At 37.7% G+C, this 22,623-nt stretch overlaps 1 protein-coding gene across 1 annotated transcript in view; it reads right to left on the bottom strand.

Moving 5' to 3' along the window:
• The window catches only part of LOC126076838 (bifunctional heparan sulfate N-deacetylase/N-sulfotransferase 4), a 327,672-nt gene that overhangs the window by 40,302 nt on the left and 264,747 nt on the right, over positions 1-22,623 (bottom strand). Inside the window, exon 7 of the mRNA XM_049885462.1 lies at positions 14,825-15,007. Coding sequence (XP_049741419.1) covers positions 14,825-15,007 — 183 coding nt within the window. The remainder of the gene's footprint in view (positions 1-14,824; positions 15,008-22,623) is intronic.

Genomic DNA, 22,623 nt, shown 5'->3' with positions numbered 1-22,623 from the left:
AAGAAATGGATAAATTCTTGGAAAAACACTACCTACCTAAACTAAGACATTCAGAAGTAGAACAACTAAATAGACCCATAACAAAAAAAGAGATTGAAACGGTAATCAAAAAACTTCCAACAAAAAAAAGTCCTGGCCCAGACGGCTTCACTGCAGAGTTCTACCAAACCTTCAGAGAAGACTTAACACCACTACTACTGAAGGTATTCCAAAGCATAGAAAAAGACGGAATACTACACAACTCATTCTATGAAGCTACCATCTCCCTGATACCAAAACCAGGCAAAGACATTACAAAAAAAGAAAATTATAGACCTATATCCCTCACGAACATGGATGCAAAAATCCTCAACAAAATTCTAGCCAATAGAATCCAACAACACATCAAAAAAATAATTCACCCTGATCAAGTGGGATTTATACCAGGTATGCAAGGCTGGTTTAATATCAGAAAAACCATTAATGTAATCCATCACATAAATAAAACAAAAGATAAAAACCACATGATCTTATCAATAGATGCAGAAAAGGCATTTGACAAAGTTCAACACCCATTTATGATAAAAACTCTTACCAAAATAGGAATTGAAGGAAAATTCCTCAACATAATAAAGGGCATTTATGCAAAGCCAACAGCCAATATCACTCTAAATGGAGAGAACCTGAAAGCATTTCCCTTGAGAACAGGAACCAGACAAGGATGCCCTTTATCACCACTCTTATTCAACATCGTGCTAGAAGTCCTAGCCAGGGCAATTAGGATAGACAAAGAAATAAAGGGTATCCGGATTGGCAAGGAGGAAGTAAAGCTATCACTATTTGCAGATGACATGATCGTATACACGGAAAACCCTAAGGAATCCTCCAGAAAACTACTGAAACTAATAGAAGAGTTTGGCAGAGTCTCAGGTTATAAAATAAACATACAAAAATCACTTGGATTCCTCTACATCAACAAAAAGAACACCGGAGAGGAAATAACCAAATCAATACCATTCACAGTAGCCCCCAAGAAGATAAAATACTTAGGAATAAATCTTACCAAGGATGTAAAAGACCTATACAAAGAAAACTACAAAGCTCTAGTACAAGAAATTCAAAAGGACATACTTAAGTGGAAAAACATACCCTGCTCATGGATAGGAAGACTTAACATAGTAAAAATGTCTATTCTACCAAAAGCCATTTATACATATAACACACTTCCGATCCAAATTCCAATGTCATATTTTAAGGGGATAGAGAAACAGATCACCAATTTCATATGGAAGGGAAAGAAGCCCCGGATAAGCAAAGCACTACTGAAAAAGAAGAAGAAAGTGGGAGGCCTCACTCTACCTGATTTCAGAACTTATTATACAGCTACAGTAGTCAAAACAGCCTGGTACTGGTACAACAACAGGCACATAGACCAATGGAACAGAATTGAGAATCCAGATATAAATCCATCCATGTATGAGCAGCTGATATTTGACAAAGGCCCAGTGTCAGTTAATTGGGAAAAGATAGTCTTTTTAACAAATGGTGCTGGCATAACTGGATATCCATTTGCAAAAAAATGAAACAGGACCCATACCTCACACCATGCACAAAAACTAACTCCAAGTGGATCAAAGACCTAAACATAAAGACTAAAATGATAAAGATCATGGAAGAAAAAATAGGGACAACGTTAGGAGCCCTAATACAGGGCATAAATAGAATACAAAACATTACCAAAAATGATGAAGAGAAACCAGATAACTGGGAGCTCCTAAAAATCAAACACCTATGCTCATCTAAAGACTTCAGCAAAAGAGTAAAAAGGCCACCTACAGACTGGGAAAGAATTTTCAGCTATGACATCTCAGACCAGCGCCTGATCTCTAAAATCTACATGATTCTGTCAAAACTCAACCACAAAAAGTCAAACAACCCAATCAAGAAGTGAGCAAAGCATATGAACACAGATTTCACTAAAGAAGATATTCAGGCAGCCAACAGATACATGAGAAAATGCTCCCGATCATTAGACATTAGAGAAATGCAAATTAAAACTACGATGAGATTCCATCTCACACCAACTAGACTGGCATTAATCCAAAAAACACAAAATAATAAATGTTGGAGAGGCTGCGGAGAGATTGGAACTCTCATACACTGCTGGTGGGAATGTAAAATGGTACAACCACTTTGGAAATCCATCTGGCGTTATCTTAAACAGTTAGAAATAGAACTACCATACAACCCAGAAATCCCACTCCTGGGACTATACCCTAGAGATACAAGGGCCTTCACACAAACAGATATATGCATACCCATGTTTATTGCAGCTCTGTTTACAATAGCAAAAAGTTGGAAGCAACCAAGGTGTCCGTCAACGGATGAATGGGTAAATAAATTGTGGTATATTCACACAATGGAATACTACGCATCGATAAAGAACAGTGACGAATCTGTGAAACATTTCATAACATGGAGGAACCTGGAAGGCATTATGCTGAGCGAAATGAGTCAGTTGCAAAAGGACAAATATTGTATAAGACCACTATTATAAGATCTTGAGAAATAGAAAAAACTGAGAAGAGCACATAGTTTTGTGATTACGAAGGGGGGAGGGAGGGAGAGGGTTTTTTATTGATCAATCAGTAGATAAGAACTGCTTTGGATGAAGGGAAAGACAACACTCAATACAAGGAAGGTCAGCCCAATTGTACTGGACTAAAAGCAAAGAGGTTTCCAGGATAAAATGAATGCTCCAAAGGTCAGCGGAGCAGGGGCGGGGGTCTGGGGAACATGGTTTGAGGGGACTTCTAAGTCAATTGGCAAAATAATTCTATTATGAAAACATTCTGCATCCCACTGTGAAATGTGGCGTCTGGGGTCCTAAATGCTAACAAGCGGCCATCTAAGATGCATCAATTGGTCTCAACCCACCTGGAGCAAAGGAAAATGAAGAACACCAAGGTCACACGACAACTAAGAACCCAAGAGACAGAAAGGGCCACATGAACCAGAGACCTACATCATCCTGAGACCAGAAGAACTAGTTGGTGCCCGGCCACAATCGATGACTGCCCTGACAGGGAGCACAGCAGAGAACTCCTGAGGGAGCAGGAGAAGAGTGGGATGCAGACCCCAAATTCTCATAAAGAGACCATACTTAATGGTCTGACTGCGACTAGAGGAATCCTGGCGGCAATGCTCCCCAGATCTTCTGTTGGCACAGGACAGGAACCATCCCCGAAGACAACTCATCAGGCATGAAAAGGACTGGTCTACGGGGGGGAGAGAGATGCTGATGAAGAGTGAGCTAATTAAATCAGGTGAACACTGGAGAGTGTGTTGGCAACTCTTGACTGGAGGGGGGATGGGAAGATGGCAAAATTGGCACGAAACGAGAGACTGAAAGGGTTGACTCAATAGGGGGAGAGCAAGTGGGAGAAGGGAGTGAGATGTTTGTAAACTTACATGTGACAGACTGAATGGATTTGTAAATGTTCACTTGAAGTTTAATAAAAGTTAATTTAAAAAAAAAAAAAAAAAGAAGATGGAAAGAATACATACACAGAGTCACTGTACCAAAAAGAATTAGTCGATGCTCAACCATTTCAGAACGTAGCATATGATCAAGAACTGATGGTAATGAAGGGAGTAGTCCAAGCTGCACAGAAAGTATTGGAGGAAAACAAGGCTATAGGAATTCACTAAATACCAATTGAGATGTTTCAACAAACAGGTGTAGCTCTGGAGGTGCTAACTTGTCTGTGCCAAGAAATCTGGAAGACAGCTTCCTGGCCAGCCAACTGGAGGAGATCCATATTTGTACCCATTCCAAATAAAGGTGATCCAACAGAATATGGAAATTATTGAACAATATCATTAATATCACACACAAGTAAAATTTTGCTGAAGGTAATTCAAAAATGGTTGCAGCAGTATTTGAACATGGACTGCCAGAAATTCAAACTGGATTCAGAAGAGGACGTGGAACAAGGTATAAATCATTGCTGATGTCAAATGGATCCTGGCTGAAAGAAGAGAATACCAGAAAGATGTGTACCTGTATTTTATTGACTATGCAAACGCATTCAACTGTGTGGATCATATCAAATTACAGATAACATTGCTAAGAATGGGAATTCTGGAACACTTAATTGTTTTCATTCAGAACTTCTGCATAGACCACGAGGCAGTCATTTGAACAGAACAAGAGGGTACTTGCTAGTTTAAAATCAGGAAAGGTGTGCATCAAGGTTGTATCCTTTCATCATGCTTATTCAGTCTGTATGCTGAGCAAATAATCACAGAAACTGGACTATAGGAAGAAGAACATCAGGACTGGAGGAAGACTTATTAACAACCTGTGATATGCCAAGGACACAGCCTTGCTTGCTGAAAGCTAAGAGGACTTGAAGCACTTACTGATGAAGACCAAAGACTACAGCCTTCCATATGGATTACACATCAAAATAAAGAAAACAAAAATCCTCACAACTAGACCAATAAGCAACATTATGGTAACTGGAGAAAATATTGAAGTTGTCAGACATTTAATTTTACTCGGTTCCACAATCAATGCCCATGGAAGCAGCAGTCAAAAAATCAAATGATTTATTGCATGGGGCAAGTCTGCTGCAAAAGACCCCTTTAAAGTGATAAAAAGCAAAGATGTCACTTAGAGGACTAAGGTGTACCTGAACCAAGGCATGGTATTTTCAATTGCCTCATATGCATGTGAAAGCTGGACAATGACTAAGGAAGACCAAAGAAGAATTTATGTCCTTGGTGTTGGTGAGAATATTGAATATACCATGGACTGTCAGAAGAACGAAGAAATCTGTCTTGGAAGACGTACAGCCAGTATGCTCCTTAGAAGCGAGGGTGATGAGACAGGGGCATGTTATCTGGGGGGATCAGTCTCAGGAGAAGGACATCTTTGTTGGCAAAGTAGAGGGTCAGTGAAAAAGAAAAAGATGCTCCACAAGATGGATTGACACAGTGGCTGCAACAATGGGCTCAAACATAGCAATGATAGTGAGGATGGCACAGGACCTGGCAGTGTTTCCTTCTGTGGTACGTAGGGTTGCTTTGAGTTTAAACTGACTGGATGGCATCAGAGAATAGCAACAAGATGTTCAATACTTGCTCTTTCTTATGTTTTTATTACTAACAATTCAATTTACATTACAGTAGTTCAGTTTTTCCTGTCTGTTTTGTACAGTGGTGACATTTATGTACCTCGATCTAGGTGGATTGTCTTTCTATAAATTTCATTCCTTCTATGTTACTCTATTTTAGAGCTTTCCAGATACCAGACTTCTGGTGTTGTCTCCTTTCTTGGCATGTTTTCCCTTTTGTTTGTTAATCACAACTTTATTAACAGGGCGTCCCCATTTCCTATTTTATATTCTGTTCAGACTTTTCCTATGCTGACTTTCTTGTATTGTCTGAACACTTGACTGACAGAAAACACAACGTGTAACTTTTACTAATCACTTTCTATATTCCAGGCACTTGCTTGACATAGGTTATTACTAATCCTCACAGCAACCCAGCCTAGCAGGTATTTTTATCACTTATTTATAGCTGAGGAAGCCGAGATTCAATGTGTTTTATTTAGGGCTTGCTGAAGGTCACACAGTGAGTTAGTTGCAAATTTAGAATTTAAACCTGGGGTTTTCTTTACAGTTAAAATGTGTGTTTGTGTATGTGTGAGTGTGCATGCACGTACGTATGTGTGTGTAAAGTTTTTGACAATAATTATAAAGATCAAAAGTTCTCAAGAAAAGCAAAATGTTTTCCTGCACATTCATGCTTTGTTCTATTGATATTCTTCTAACTTCAAAAATTAGAAAATAACTAAACGATGATCTTCCTTTTCAGTCTTCTATGGCTCTCTGAATATCTGAAACCCCAATAAACAGAAATTTACTGTTTTCAGTATCTAGCACTATGGATATATTAAAACATTGAAAAAGGAATTCAGTTAAAGTAAGAAACTTGCTTTAGGCAGCTCTGGCTGCAGTGCCACTCTAGAGAAACGCATGTAGTAAGCTCTCACACCGGTGAAGGGGATAAGTGGGTTTTGTACATGTAATATACGAAATGCAAAATTTACCTTTAAGTAGACATAATTGTGGTAGACAGAAGATTCCCCGGACAAAACTGAGAAAGAGCATTAAATCTCATTAAGTAATGCTACTAAAGGGGATATGAACACCCGGATATTTCCTGACCAATTAATTCAAAACTGCAAATTAACAATTAAGCTGAAAATGTGGATTTTATAAAATCATACTACTTACCTTATCCTGAAGTCCATATTTTTTATAGAATATGTGAAAATAACTTTTGTTCTCATTAAGTCTAATTATTTCCAGCCAACATTGTCATTTCTCTACTTTAAAAAAATTGCTTTGCTCATCATTCCTCCACATCCTTCCCTGACAGGGCTTCTGTGGTTTATTACCACCCAGGTCATGTGCCTGCTCCAGATGACTAGGACATATCTGGAGTTACTAGTTCAAACTTGAAAAACAGCCAGAGGAAGAACTGTTTGGTTAAGTACAAATATTCCAGAGGTTACTCGTTTCCCCTTTGTTTCCCCTCTGCTTGCCTTCTGCTGTCCTGACCTCATTATTTAAAGAAGACAGCTATGAAATACGAAAGGTGTATTTTTTAAATTCTTTTGCTCTCTTTCTTGTTGTGTTATGTTTTACAACCTCATCTGCTTATTAAGTTTGCCTTGTCCACGTCGTTAAACAAAATCCTCTTCCAAGCCTGTGACTTTGAATTTTTTGTCTCTCAATGTCATTTAATGCTAAATACAATCCATGCACACTGATGAACAATTTTAACAGGCTAGGGATGCATCAGTGGAGCTTCCAGACTAAGACTAGGAAGAAAGGCCTGGCAATCTACTTCCAAAATTAGCCAATGAAAACCCTATGGGTCACAACAGAATACTGTACATTATAGTGCTGGAAGATAAGACCCCTAGGTTGGAAGGCACTAAAATACACAGCATTCTTAACAATGGACTCAAGCTTATCAACAATGGTGAAGATGGTGGAAGGCTGAGTAACGTTTTGTTCTGTTGTTCATGGGGTCGCCATGAGTTGGAGCCTACTAACAACAATAACAGGGATGTATATTCTCAATGCTTCCATCGCTAACACCCTACGGAGAGATTCTGAGACAGACACCATCTTTACAAGATCCCAACTCTACTTGTGCACTTTGTAAACCTATCTGGTTCCTTCACTCCTCACTTTCTAAGTGCACTGATCCATAATGTGCGCTTTGTCTGCAAAGCTCCAGTACCTCTTAATTGTCTGATTCTTTCTTACACTTTTCTACCAAAGTACCCTGGATTACAGACGAACATGAATGGTAAATGTCTGGGGGATCGGAGTCTATCCCACGGCAACAGGTTTTGGGGTTTTGGTTTGGGGGGTGGGTGGAGCAAGGCATGTGGTTCCGTGTGGGTTTGAGGTTATAGTGCCAAGACTGTTGTTTTAAGCACAAAGTACATCTAATTTATCTTAATGATCTATGCATTCTACACCATATTATTACCTTGTTTATTTAAATAAATGGAAACCGTGGTGGCGTAGTGGTTAAGTGCTATGGCCGCTATCCAAAAGACTGGCAGGTCAGATCCACCAGGCGCTGCTTGGAAACTCTATGGGGCAGTTCAACTCGGTCCTATAGGGTCGCTATCAGTAGGAATCTACTCAACGGCAATAGGTTTGGTTATGGGCATTTTTTCCCTGAAATATTTTCATAGTAAAATCGACTGCAGGTGGAGGTGGTATGTATACTCTGTAGCTCTGAGTACCTTTAAACAGATTATTACACATTTCTGCGCATAATATCTTATAGTATTTTTTATGGTTTTATGCATATCCTGTCAGGGGATATAGGGATAGTTAACTTCTCAGTGACAGAAACTGTATATTTAAAATTCTTACTAATCGCTTGGTCTAAAATAGTGTTATTCATTCATTGCATAACATTAAATTTATCAGATGTTCTGTAAGGCACATACACAAATCAGGTTTTGTTTTTTGTTATAATTGGATGAAGTGTTCAAACATGTTCATTTATGATGATTATGATTCAGAAAGGATGAAAGTACTGTCATTTTATTTTACTTCTTAGGGATCTATCTGGAAGAGGGTTTTCCATGATCAAACCATAATAAGTTGCTTGTGTGGAGAGTCTGACATTTGACCAGAACTATTTGCAGCTGAAGGACAGGAAAAGAAAAATCTATGACTTATATAATCAAAACAATGACGTGCTTTATTGTAAATTAAATAATTAAAATCATGAGAAAGTATGTAGGTATTTGGGAGGCATCTCTGAAGGGTTTAAGTAGCATATTACTGCTGAGTTCAGAAGAGAAATGTACAATCAGTTGTCACCTCTGACTCATGGCAGCCCAGGACCTCCTCACAGAGTTTTCAACGGCCCGTTTTTTAGAAATTGGTCACCAGACCCTTCTTCTGAAGTGCCTCTGGGTAGACTTGAACCTCCAACTTTTCTGTTAGGAGCCAAGCACATCCACCATTTGTATCATTCAGGGAGTCCAGAGTGTAACATGGTATATATAAATCGAAATTTTGATTAGGAAAAAATACTTAGGATAAAAATTGAAGTCAGTGCATTTACTCTGTCATCTGTCAAGGAATAAAAACTATACTAGATATTTCACTGGTATCTTAGTTACCTAGTGACACTATGATTCAAATTCACAAGCGGCTGGCTTTAAAGAACAGAAATTTATTGTTTCACTGTTCTGATTAGTGGCTAAAAGTCCAAATCAGGGTCTTGGCTGTTATGTTTCTTCTGTGTAATCTTCAATCTTTATTGGTCAACATTTTTTTTTTATCACTTCACTTCCATCTTCAGAACCTATAGCAAGTTACTCCTTATTGCCTAGCAAATCCAAAATACTCTGGAAGCCTCCAAAGCTTTCCCTCTCTAACTTGTATCTGCTACTCAAGATTATCTCCCACTACAATGCTACTCCTCTCTAAGAAAAAAAAAAAAAAATTCCACTTCTATTGTCCTTTGTACACACACACCTCTGATTTTGCTTATTATGTCTTGATTTTTTTAATGGCAGGGACTACGGTCCCATTTTAGGTTCTAGGGATATGAACGTGAATAAATACAGTTTCTCCCCTTAAGGTTTGTGTAAGCTGGTATATGACCACCAAAATATCTGTACTACTGTAGCGGAAGTGCAATAATAGAGTTATAATAAGGCATAGAGTGGTAATAGAGAAGAATAAATATGAGGGTAGATTTATAACATGTCACTTTGATCACATAAAAAGGAGCTGTTATGGTTTGGAAGGTCCATGAAGGCAGGGACCATACTTTTTATTATGTTCAGTTAAACAACCAGTTGCTGTGAGGTCAGATCCAACTCATGGCAACACCGTGTGTGCCAGAGTAGAACTGTGCTCCATAGGATTTTCAATGGCTGAGTTTTTAGAAGTAGATTTCCAGGCCTTTCTTCCCAGGTACCTCTAGGTGGATCAAACCTTCAACCTTTCAGTTAGCTGTTGAGCACATTAACTGTTTGTACAACCCAGGGAGTCTTTTTATTACATTAAAAAGAAATTGCCATCAAGTCAATTCTGACTCACAGTGACTCTATAGGACAGATAGGACAGAGTAGAACTGCCCCCATAGGGTTCCCAAGGAGTCGTTGTTGGATTTGAACTGTCGGCCTTTTGGTTAGTGCTGAGCGTTAAGAGCTGTGCCACCGGGGCTTGTAGGGACTTCAAAAGTATAGGTTGAATAAATTTACATTTACCATACCACCAAAAAACTAAACCAGTTGCTCTCTAGTTGATTCTGACTCTTGGTGACCCCATGTGTGTCAAAGAACTGTATTCCAGAGAGTTTTCAAAGGCTGTAATCTGTCCTAAGTATATCTGCAGGTTTTTTGCTCAAAGTCACTTGGCTTCTTAGAGACAAGTCAGGACTAAAACCCAAGTTTTCTTGCTCCTAACCCAGTACAGTTTCAACCACAAGAAGTTGGTGGTTTTACACTTAGAAAATGAAATCTACTTCTATCATCAACTCTCTAGAATACAGAGTAGAATAAAACTTTAGGGATAACTCCTCCCTTCAGAAGAGTTCAACTTGTCCTTAATGAACCAAGTGACTTTGAACAAGGCACTCTACCTCACCAGGTGTTACAGATATCATTTTTAAGGTGAAGAAGATGAGCTAGATAGCCCTAACTTCTTCCCTTGCTCTTAAAAGCAATAACTCTGTGTCAGCACTCGTTCATTCCTGCAACAGGCACATAATAGAGCCTACTGTGTGTATGCCACTAGAGCCTGTGACTTGTTTATGTTTCACACATTCAGATGTCATCGTTCCTAAGCTGGGGCTGAATGATTTGGCAGCTAGAGTCAACAAAGGTACTAACCACATAAGGTCAGCATGGTGTGATTTACTTTCCTACTTCTTTAACCCTGGAGACCTTGGCATGGAAAGAGAGAGATGGCAGCTCTTTGAGCATTCCCTTGTTCTCAGGTGCAAGCAGGAATCCACACCATGCTTGGTGTGTTTGCTGATAGTGAGACTCTGGAGTGACTGAGAGAAGATTGAGTCTGAGCTAACCTGACAGCTTGAGAACTTAAAAGCATCGATTAGTGAATGTGCAAGAATCTGACCTTCCAACTGCCTCTGTTATGGTGGTTTTGGTTTTCTAAAATAAGAGTTAAAAAGAAAAAGGAAATTCTGTTCCTTGGAGCTTTGTAATGATTATTCTACCAGCACAATAGGGGCCATGAATTATAACGATGAATATAATTGTAAGATTGTTTCACACCAGGGACTAAATGAGGAGGGTATGCTCCCAGGATAGCGTGCATGTCTGTCAACAGCATTCATTCCCATATTAAACAGATTTGGGAGAATCAAATTCCAGCGAGGGAACACAAACACATTTTGTGTTATACTTACCATGCTGCCCACTGGCAGATATTCATATTGCACTTTTTAATTAGGTGACAAAGCAGCTTCAAATATATAGTCGATGGTGCTAATGAAAATTTACATAAGAAACCAAAGAAAATTAAATCGATGCCAAGATTATCATTTTGCACTTTTTCTTTCTATTTGTGGTAATAAAAAAGTGTGAATTAAAAATCCAAAGAAAAATAACTGTTGACTTACTTTTCCAAATGTGGAATACGCTGAATGAGAAATCATGCTTATAAATACAAACAATGCCTTAACATGTCATTTTGACAATATATACCAATGACAGAGACTTTATGTATTTTAACTCACTAGGAACTTGATGAATAGACCATAAAGTATTTACCACTAAATTTTTTTGTTGTTGTTGGTTATGCTTACGTATTTTTTTGTAAAACTAATTCAAGTTGAGTAAAGGAAATGATTACAATAGCAATAGCTGTTTTGTTTCCTATTGGAAATATAATAATATGAAAATAGAGAGAATTGTGAGGGAAGAGAACTCAGACAGCACCATGCACTTTGTATTTACTTCATTACTTTCAGTTTTTTGGATGTCATTCAGGATTGGCAAAGTTTATCAGATTTGCTACAGTAAGTCAACTGTTCTCAAAATCTCACGTACCTGAGTAATTCCTTCTTCTCCGTATCTGCCCTTCTACTTTCTGTTCTCTACTTCCCTACTTAAATATATTTGACAATATAAGGCACTTGGGTTAATGCGAAATGTTTGCAACTTTTATTTAGTCTTTCAGTTGTAAGAAATCATAAAAATAATATAATTCACATAATAGCAAAGGGAGTCATTTAGTAAAAAAAAAAAAATTGTGACTCTTGAGTCTTATTTAAATACTTTTATAACAAACTATGGAGCCCTGGTGGCACAATGGTTAAGAACTCGGCTGCTAACCAAAAGGTTGGCAGTTTGAATCCACCAGCTGCTCCTTGGAAACCCTGTGGGGCAGTTCTACTCTGTCCTGCAGGGTTGCTATGAGTCGGAATTGACTTGATGGCCATGTGTTATAATAAGCTATATTCTGATAATATATGTAAATTTCTAAACTCACATAAATTAAAAATCAGAATATTATAACTTTATGAAGCCTCTACTGATTAATTCTACCTGATATTTACAACTTTCTAGGAATTTACCTTTATGATGCTCTTCAAAATTAAAATTATCAACACTTCCAAATATTTTATTTATATATGTATGTATTCTGATTTTCATAGTGACATTCATCTCTAAAGAACAGTCCCATTTTCTGTTTTGAATTTTTATTTATACCCCCCAATCAGCCAGCATGTTGTTGTGTGCCGTCGAGTCAATTCTAACTCATAGCAACCCTATAGGACAGGGTAGGAATGCCCCACAGGGTTTCCAAGGAGCTACTGGTGGATTTGAACTGCTTACCTTGTAGTTAGCAACCTGAGCTCTTAACCACTTCACCATCAGGGCTCCAGCAGTCAGCATAGAATTGTATATTTAACAATTACCTGATCGATATTTACTGCAGTCATGTCAACCAAATCATACTGAATTATGTATCTTTCATTATATTCACTAATAACAAAAGTGAACAATGTCACTGATATTCAATAGTATCAAGAAACACAATTCTTCATTAAAAAGAGCTTTTTTTTTTTTTTTCTTCTTCAAAGGAAAAGAAAAAGTAGGGCTTGTTTCTATTGACTGATTCCTTATAACTCAGCTCTCTGAAACCTTTGTTGATCAGTTTGTCTGCTTTTTATTAATTTACTATATCACACATAATAGACATCTCAGAAATAAACCTGTGTGAGAAAAAAAATTAACTCACTATCAATGAGTTATTAACTTTATAATAGTGCATGGACATTTTTGAGTAACTACTATTTATGAGATGAGCCCTGGTGGTGCAGTGGTTAAGCACCATGTTGCTAACCTAGCTAGGTGGGTAGTTCAAACCCACCAGGTGCTCTGCTCTGCGGGAGAAAGATGTGGCAATCTCCTTCCATAACGATTATAGCCTTGGAAACCCTATAGGGCAGTTCTACACTGCCCTATGGATCGCTATGAGTTGGAATTGACTGCACAGCCAAGGGTTTACTATTTATGTTACACAATGTTTTGCCCTTATGAAATTCAACATCTTCTTCATGTAACTCTACACACTCATAATAACTATGTCTCTATCCCTGGGTGGTGCAAACAATTCACACACTCAGTTACTAACTGAAAGTTTAGAGTTTCGAGCCCACCCAGAGTGGCCTGGGAAGAAAAAATTGTCGATCTACTTCTGAAAAATTGTTGTTGTTGTGTGCTGTCGAGTTGATCCCAACTCATAGTGACCCTATAGGACAGAGTAGAACTACCCTCATGAACTTTCCAAGGCTGTAAATCTTACAGAAGCAGACTGCCACATCTTTCTCCCTCAGAGAAAGACACTGCTGACATTTTGATTAGCAGCTGAGTACTTAAACACTGTGCCACCAAGGCTCCTACAGAACACAGTTCTACTATGACACACATAAAGTCGCCATGAGTCAGAACTGACTCAATGGCAATCGGTGGTGGATCTATTTATCTGTGTATTCGTCTGTCTAATTTATGTACCAAACGTAAATAGTCAAACAGCTAATTGTTAAGGTTATATATTTAGAGTTTTATAAGGATTTTGTGTCATGTAGTACAACATAAACCCAAATGGTGAAGGGCTGCTGAAGGAATTACCAGAATAAGGTACGATTTACTACAACATTCAGTTTTGAAACATATGAGAGATTATACCAGTGAAGAAGAATAAGAAAGAACACCCTTTTTAACTTTGAGAGAAAATACTGTGATATTGTATATTATTCTTCTTTGTATTCCCTAGAACAAGTATCCTTGTTTTACACATACCAAGTGCTCAATAAATATGTGTTAGATGAGTTCCTAACTGTACAGACAGAGAATGGCATATAACATGACTTATGGAATGAGGAGAAACAAACAGTTTTGAGGAAAGGGAGAAAGTACCGTAAAAAGTCTGTTTCACAGTGATTTCTCATTAATGATGATGCTACTTCCCTGCTGACTACTTAGCAGGGGACCATCTGATCTGCTCTCTGCAGCCAGGTTATTGATTGTGTGGGTCGATGTAATCTGATGCATAACGAACCAATAAAGTGGGAGGCAGCATTCTCCTAGATAACTGCTAAGAAGCAGATAGTCTCCATTTGATGCATCCAGGCTGAGTGGCCCCCATGTGAAGTTGAATTAATTGTAAAAGCAATATTAAAGCTGACAGTTCTCTCTTTTATCAGTAGATCTAAGCCTAGCGAAAGATTAGTTAGATTTAAAGAAAAATGAAGATGTATTCAAAGTATATTAAAACCTATGTGGACACAAGGTAAACTTGCATTTTCTTTTTTATATGCCCCTTCTGTGTTCTACACATAAATATCAGTGTCTAGTTATAGGGTCTTAGTTTATCATGGATCTTGGTTTTCTATCTCCCTAGATTACCCAAAGTTCAAATATTTTACTGCTAGTTGATGCTCACACTAAAGCGAGTCAATATGATTAGCTCAGAGAAGACACCCACAATAAAGCAACATTCTGAATTCAGAATTTCCAAATCGACCAGCGAACCAACCAACCAAAAACAAATTTCAAAAAAGACACAAAATTCATAAAACAAAGAACGAAAAACTTTTTTGAAAAGAGAATGAAGTTATCAGATAACAAAGATGTTTGTATTAAATACTGGTTTGAACATCTCCCGCAGACTGCTTAGCACAAATTGGGCGTTCACAAAGTACTCGTTTCTTTTCTTCCCTTGCGGGAGAGTATGTTCTATGTTACCTGCCAGAGAGGGTCCTTCTGCTCTGGGAAGAGCTCAAAGTACTTGTGGGCCAGTTCCACTGGAGGCAGAGTCTGCAATCTCAGGTTGGTCCAGCTCTGGACGAAGTTGGCCAGATTCACAAAGGTGTATAATCCTAGGCGGTCATTCCCATAGTTTGACAAATGCGTCATGAAAATGCTGATCTGAAAGATAAGTAAAAATGACCTTATGATGCTTTATGCTTAATCTCTAAAGTGACTGTTCAAACTCTAGGCAGTACGGTACCTAACCTTGAAATTTCGTGAGAAGTACAATGATCTTTTTAGTGGGAAGCCACAAGTTTGATTTCTATTTCAAAATCTATTACTTGCTCTTGAAATTATAATTGAAACTGAGATTGACATTCCCTCTCTGTTTCCTCAAACATACAGTATTATTTTCCATATCAGATTTTTTTCCTACTGTAGAATCAACCCCATCAAATTCAATAATCTAGAAAGTTCACACGCAGTGAGGAACCAGAATTAGACAAGCTCTACAATTAGGCAATTATTCTCAATCTTTTCCAGTGTAGATGTGTATCTAAATTAAAATGGAATGAGACTCAAAGAAACTTGTTTCTTTGTGGTCTAACGAAGAGTTTTTCCTGTAATAAAGAAATTGTTAATGCTTGTACAAAACTGGTTACATTTAGCCTAAAACTCTTCTATGCTCATTATCTTTTTACAATTTTTCATACCTCGATATTGACTTTGAAACTATAATTGCATTTCCATGTTGTTTTTTCATGGGTCAGAAACTAGGGACAAGTGAAATCTACCTTAGGTTTCCTTGAAATACCAACCAAAACTTTGGATGTGATTATAGACACACTCTAATGTACCATCCGTCAGGTACTGCTGCTGGGATTAAGAAATACTAAATATGGAAGAAATTGCATAATCTTGACTTAAATTGCAGGGACTATTTATACAACTGGAAACCTGGTGGTGTACTGGTTAAATCTTATGGTTGCTAACCAAGAGGTCAGTGGTTCGAATCCACTTCGTGGAAACTCTACCGGGCAGTTCTACTCTGTCATTTATTGCTGCTATGAGTAGGAAAATTATGAGTCGGAATCGACTGGACGGCAACGGGCTTGGTTTTTTTATTTATGCAAATGATAAAAGGGGGCTTGTTGTTTTCTACCAAAAATGGATTTTACATCTGTTCTTCGATCTCATATTATTTTCACATGTAAATATTTCAAAATTTTATTTTATTAATTATTTAGATCTACAAATATCTCAGAGCAACCCAAATATTATAATCAAGTACATCATTAACGTCATTAGAAAAGTGAGAAAAGTATAATGTTACAAACCATCGCACTGAAACAAATACAATATGTGAAAATGAACTGAAAAACAATGCGCAGGGCTCAGTGTACTGAAGAAGAGGCAAGTTCCTTATGGCTAGTGTTTTCTATGGATGTTCACTGACTCATTTATTAAGGGTTTTTTTTTTATTAACTTTTATTTTATTTTTTTAAATAATTTTTATTGTGCTTTAAGTGAAAGTTTACAATCAAGTCAGTCTCTCACATATAAATTTATATACACCTTACTATATACTCCCACTTACTCTCCCCCTAATGAGTCAGCCCAGTGCCTCCTTCTAGTCTTTCCTTTCATGACCGTTTTGCCAGTTTCTAACCCCCTCTACCCTCCCATCTCCCCTCCAGACAGGAGATGCCAACATAGTCTCAAGTGTCCACCTGATGCAAGTAGCTCACTCCTCATCAGCATCTCTTTCCAACCCATTGTCTAGTTCAATCCATGTCTGATAAGTAGGTTTCAGAAATGGTTCCTGTCCTGGGCCAACAGAAGGTTTGGGGACCATGACCGCCGGGATTTTCTAGTTTCAGTCAGACCATTAAGTCTGGTCTTTTTATGAGAATTTGGGGTCTGCATCCCACTGTTCTCCTGCTCCCTCAGGGGTTCTCTGTTGTGTTCCCTGTCAGGGAAGTCATCGGTTGTGGCCGGGCACCATCTAGTTCTTCTGGTCTCAGGATTATGTAGTCTCTAGTTCATATAGCCCTTTCTGTCTCTTGGACTCATAATTACCTTGTGACCTTGGTGTTCTTCATTCTCCTTTGATTCAGTTAGGTTGAGACTCATTGATGCATCTTAGATGGCCGCTTGCTAGTGTTTAAGACCCCAGATGCCACACTTCAAAGTGGGATGCAGAATGTTTTCTTAATAGAATTTATTTTGCCAGTTGATTTAGATGTCCCCTGAAGCCATAGTCCCCAAACCCCCACCCCTGCTCCTCTGACCTTCGAAGCATTCAGTTTATTTACGAAACTGCTTTTGGTCCAGTCCAGTTGTGCTGACCTCCCCTGTATTGAGTGTTGTCCTTCCTTTCACCTAAAGTAGTTCTTATCTACTATCTAATCAGTAAATAGCCCTCTCCCACCCTCCCTCCCTCCCCTCTCTTGTAACCACAAAAGAATGTGTTCTTCTCAGTTTAAACTATTTCTCAAGATCTTATAATAGTGGTCTTATACAATATTTGTCCTTTTGCAACTGACTAAATTCACTCAGCATAATGCTTTCCAGGTTCCTCCATGTTATGAAATGTTTCACAGATTCCTCACTGTTCTTTATTGATGCGTAGTATTCCATTGTGTGAATATACCATAATTTACTTATCCATTCATCTGTTGATGGGCACCTTGGTTGCTTCCATCTTTTTGCTATTGTAAACAGTGCTGCAATAAACATGGTTGTGCATATATCTGTTCATGTAAAGGCTCTTATTCCTCCAGGATATATTCCGAGGAGTGGGATTTCTGGGTCATATGGTAGTTTTATTTCTAGCTTTTTAAGGAAATGCCAGATTGATTTCCAAAGTGGTTGTGCCATTTTACATTCCCACCGGCAGTGTATAAGTGTTACAGTCTCTAAGGGTTTATGTTTTTTGATGTGGTTAGTTATGCTATTTAGGAAATAAAAATGGGTTTGTAGTAACCCTTGCAGTATGATTTTCATTGCAGCCTGGTTGTAATTGTTAGCAATGTGGTGAAGGTTATACTCCAGAACTTGTTGTCTTAAGAAGTAATGTGTCATTGGGTAACCGCAAATGCCCCAAAAGGAGGCAGTTTATCTTAAAAAATAATGGAAACAGTAGGTTATACTGAATTTAAAACACAATACTCTGGCAAGACATTATAAGTTAAAGATATCAGTTACATTGCTTGAATGCCCTTTTTACTTGGGGGGAAAAAAACACTGTATACACATATTATACTAGAGTACAGAAAAGGAGTCTCTGAAGAAAGCCTTTAAAAAATATCACAGACACTTCTAACCACAGGAGCAGGTGGAGAGGAGAGGGCGAGAGCTTGGCCCATTGCCCTTAGCAACACTAAACTACATAAAAAAAAAAACAAAGAATTATATAGCTCTACTACATGTTTATTCTAAAGCTTTTACATATGTGAAGTGATTAAATTCTCATAACAATATTATGAGGTAGGTACTATTATTGTCCCCTTTTACAGATGAAGAAACTGAGGCACAAAGCAGTTAATTCTCAACTCCCACATCTAGTTAGTGGCAGAGCAGTAGGATCAAAAGTATGATTCACAAGTCCAACACATGAAATGCCCAACACATTCACTCAAACATTTTTATGTGTTGAATTTGATAGCTATCATTTTTGGGGGGGAAAGAAAGAAAAAGAGCATCTTTCTATGGAAGAAAGTTAAAAAAAAAATCTCTAAGTATTATCTTGCCAGTGTAAAGTTTTTCTTTTAAATCAGAATGACAGAAGATAAATTAGTTTTGAAATGTTAAATAAAACCTTTTAAGACAATGATTTATAACAATGGAAAGTTATTGCTGCTAGACTGGAAATTTATCCTTGAAGGCGATATCACCCCTATCATATTTCTAGTCCATTTCTCCACCCCCACACCTTGGTTGTAGACAAAGTGTTTTATTCTGAAGGTCAAGAACAGAAAGGCTATTTTAAAGAATATTATTGACACCACTTGTTTAGATGGAAATTTAAAATAAATCCCCCAAATGTTAGTTGATATAATGCTTTTACTTGAAATTGATGCAGAGTCATTTGAATAAGTTCAGAGTATATATGACACTGGTTTTTACACTGAACAATCTCTCTCCCCCACAAGCACTTTTATCTCAAATAGGAAGTGCCCTCTTGGCAGGACTTAATTACAGAGTTTCTAGAACATAACATGGTATCAGTAGTTGATGACCATGTAATTGCAATTGTTGTCATGAGAACTTCTTTATAAGTATCATGAAATAATATGCACTTGATCCCAATAACTATGCATTTATTTCATGTCACCAGTATAATTAAGAAATAAGACAATGTAAGTGGTGTGTTTCAGGATAATTATAATTTCCCAGGACTGAAATTATTACGGAAAAACCAGACTGCAGGCTGAATGCCTGAAGAAGTACAATAATGTCCTAGAAATCCACCACCTGCTGTCTAACGTTATTTTAAAATGAAACTTTAAGGCTGGTATGAGTGTCTAATGTTTGATAAAATTATAGGCAAAAATATTGTTTTGAGAATATTGCAAAAGTTATTTTTACATCAGAGGCAGATGTATATTATCATCTCATTAGAATATTAACATAATGCTTACAAAAGATTTTGTGGCAGACTTGTTCTAAGTCATTTATCCAGAATTTTCTTAGGTGAGTCACCTTGTTTTATGAAGAAAGTGTAAAAGTTAAGACAGGACAAACGAAAAACCTGCCTCTGGAAGAAAGCAGAGTCTAGAGATGCCTTGTGGTTCTGAGCAGAGGCATGCTGATGCATTTAAATTTCCCTTTGCTGAGAGTAACAGTAAGTGGCCTGGCCACGGTGATTGCAATCAGTGCTGTATAGGGCACCACCCCTGTATGCCTTACTGGTTAGAAACAAATTAATGCTGGTACATGGTCAACTGACTGCATTTTAAAAAAAAAAAAAGAAAAATATTCAGCAAGCACAGCTTACTGTGCATATGTGGCTTGCTAAAAGCACCCGATATACAGACAGAACATTTCAGTTTTAGTATTTCCAGACAAATGGCTTGCTAAAAAAAAAAGGAAAAAGAAAACAAACAACTATTTCAGAGAGTGTAGGGAGAATAAGACAAATCAAGAATGGACGTGATCTGAGGCATAAGGGAAGCCTAAGAATATGCATTGTGTGATTGTAGCAAATAGTTAATTTTTCACAGACTTACAATATAGTGCTACCTTTTTTTTTTTTTTACATGCCATTGTACGTACCTCTGCTTATCCTGTCTTTTTATTTCTTTATTTTGTTATATACATAGTACAACTATGCTTGCTCAATACTCCTCAAAATATCATCTGGAAAAGATATGACTGCTACTTGGGCACAAATTGTTTATAGATGCAACTCACTGTACCTTGAAATATTGCAGCTCAGAGATATGCATTGATTCAGACAGGCAGAGCTTCATCTTTCATATGACAAAGACAGGCAAGGACATTTTGTTCAATGAATGAATGAGTTTGAGAATAAGTTATCAACTGTTAATATCAGCACCCCAACTGCCCCAGGACTGCTAGAGGGGGTCATCGCTTCTGTCATCCAACATACCTGCTCTTCATCTTGTCTCTGGTGCTTGGACATATGTCCCTGCTTCAACCCTCACCTCTCTCAACTCTGTTAAAACTGACATAAAACAAGTCTAAATTCTTCCTTTTATCTATTGTAAGAATATAAAAGCAAGCTTGTAGTCACTGTCATAGTCTAAGTATTTATTAAAAACAACAACGACAACAACAAAAAAAGCCAAACTCATTGCCATCGAGTCGATTCCGACTCATAGTGACCCTATAGTACAGAGTAGAACTGCCCCATAGAGTTTCCAACAAGCGCCTGGTGGATTCAAACTGCCAAGCTTTTGGTTAGCAGCCATAGCTCTTAACCACTGCACCACCTCTACAACAAGGGGTAAAGTATTTATTAGAAAAATAAAAATGGTTTTCTTTTTCCTGAATGCCCTTTTCAGACCCAATATGCAAAAATGAAATTTAGAAAGATTATTACCTGTGGAATAGATCTATTTAATGATGCATCTATATTTCAAGAAAAAAGAGAGGTTTTAAATATTGTATATATAAATCTTGACGATAGGGAACTGGATAATACTAATTGAAAGGTGTCTGGATCTTATTCAGTTTAACTCTATGGATAATCCTTAAATGTAAGCAAAAGCAGTGTCATCGTGACAGATGGGATGTTGTGTGCTGCTGAGTCGATTCTGACTCATAGCAATCCTGTAGGACACAGTAGAACTGCCCCACAGGGTTTTCTAGAATTTAGTCTTCACGGGAGCAAATCGCCAGATCTTTTCCACCACAGAGCTGCTAGTGGGTTCGAACCGCCAACCTTTCAGTTAGCAGCGGAGCGCTTGACCATTGTCTCCACCAGGGCTCCTTGACAGATGAGATAGTGTTATATAAATATATGGGTTAGTGACAACTCCACCAAACCTTTTATCACACGTTATACAATTAATTTTTTATAGCATTTTACTTTTGCCTCTCTTATGAAGTTGCTAATATGCAAAATATAGGAGAAGGCAGAAGGGAAAAATGAGAAATACAAAAGGTAGTGGGGAGGGGGACTCATTTTATCCATAAAATGAAGCATCAACTCTTTCTAAGCTGACTTAAAATATTTTCAGATTGCTAAAACTCATATAATTTTCTTGCCTTTCCTACTGGTATGACCAGCAATGATTATTGCAAACTGGATGGCTGCTAATAACAATAACACAGTTCATATCAGTGGCAGAGTGGCTGCAATTATGGACTCAAACATAGCAATGATTGCGAGGGTGATGCAGGACAGGGCAGTGTTTAGTTCTGTTGTGCATGGGGTTACTGCAAGTCAGAACCAACTTGACGGCACTTAACATCAATCAACTGAATATTTAATACAGTATCTTAGGAACTTGAATCACGTCAGAGCACATCTTTTTACTTAAAGTACCCATTAAATATTCAGATATTAATCCTGTGCCTTATAATATCTTTAAAATAAAATCATTTACAGACTAGTCCAATATACGATTTGTAGGGAAAAGTGCATTAGTATAACAAGGACAGAAGGAACTGAAAGCTTTGTAGAAGCAGAAGAAACGTACCGCATTTTCAGGCAGCTTGCCCTGCGGTTCGTGCCGTACCACAGCACTCCTCAAGGTAAGCATTAAATATCAGCAGTTTCCATTTTTGCCTCGGTGGCCCTGCCAGTGTGCCCCTGTTCAGAATGAATCCACTGTGTTTAAAAATATGTCCATTAGCCTGTTAAATTATTGATTAGGCTTTTAGTTCTCATAAAATGTGGAGCTAGATGGAATACAGGGGAAGGCGTCCCTGATGGCCTATCTGACACACTTCAGCATTATGCTAATTTTTTTTTTCCTGCAAAAGATAATTTTATTAATTAATTTTAAAATTAATTTTATTGTGAATATAGGCCGGACCAACACAAGGGATGCTAAGAGTCAGACTTAACATTACCAACTGGAATGCCGTTGCATTTCTAGGTTTAAGCAAACGTGACATCGTTGTTGTGGAATAGCACGTACGATTCTACCATATTATGGGCACCCAAGGGAAACCTCTTCAAACTTGCTTGAGTAACTAGTAATTTGGTAAATGCTTGCATTTATGTTCTCGACTATCGGAATTAGGGAACATTTGCCCAAACCTAATATATTACTCTGCCACTCAATCCAAAGAGGGTCCTTAGCTTAGAATCCACTTTT

This window comes from Elephas maximus, chromosome 5 (assembly GCF_024166365.1).
Source record: "Elephas maximus indicus isolate mEleMax1 chromosome 5, mEleMax1 primary haplotype, whole genome shotgun sequence".
Taxonomy (NCBI): domain Eukaryota; kingdom Metazoa; phylum Chordata; class Mammalia; order Proboscidea; family Elephantidae; genus Elephas; species Elephas maximus.
The sequence above is the reverse complement of the archived record's forward strand: the minus strand, read 5'-3'. Positions and strand labels throughout refer to the sequence as shown.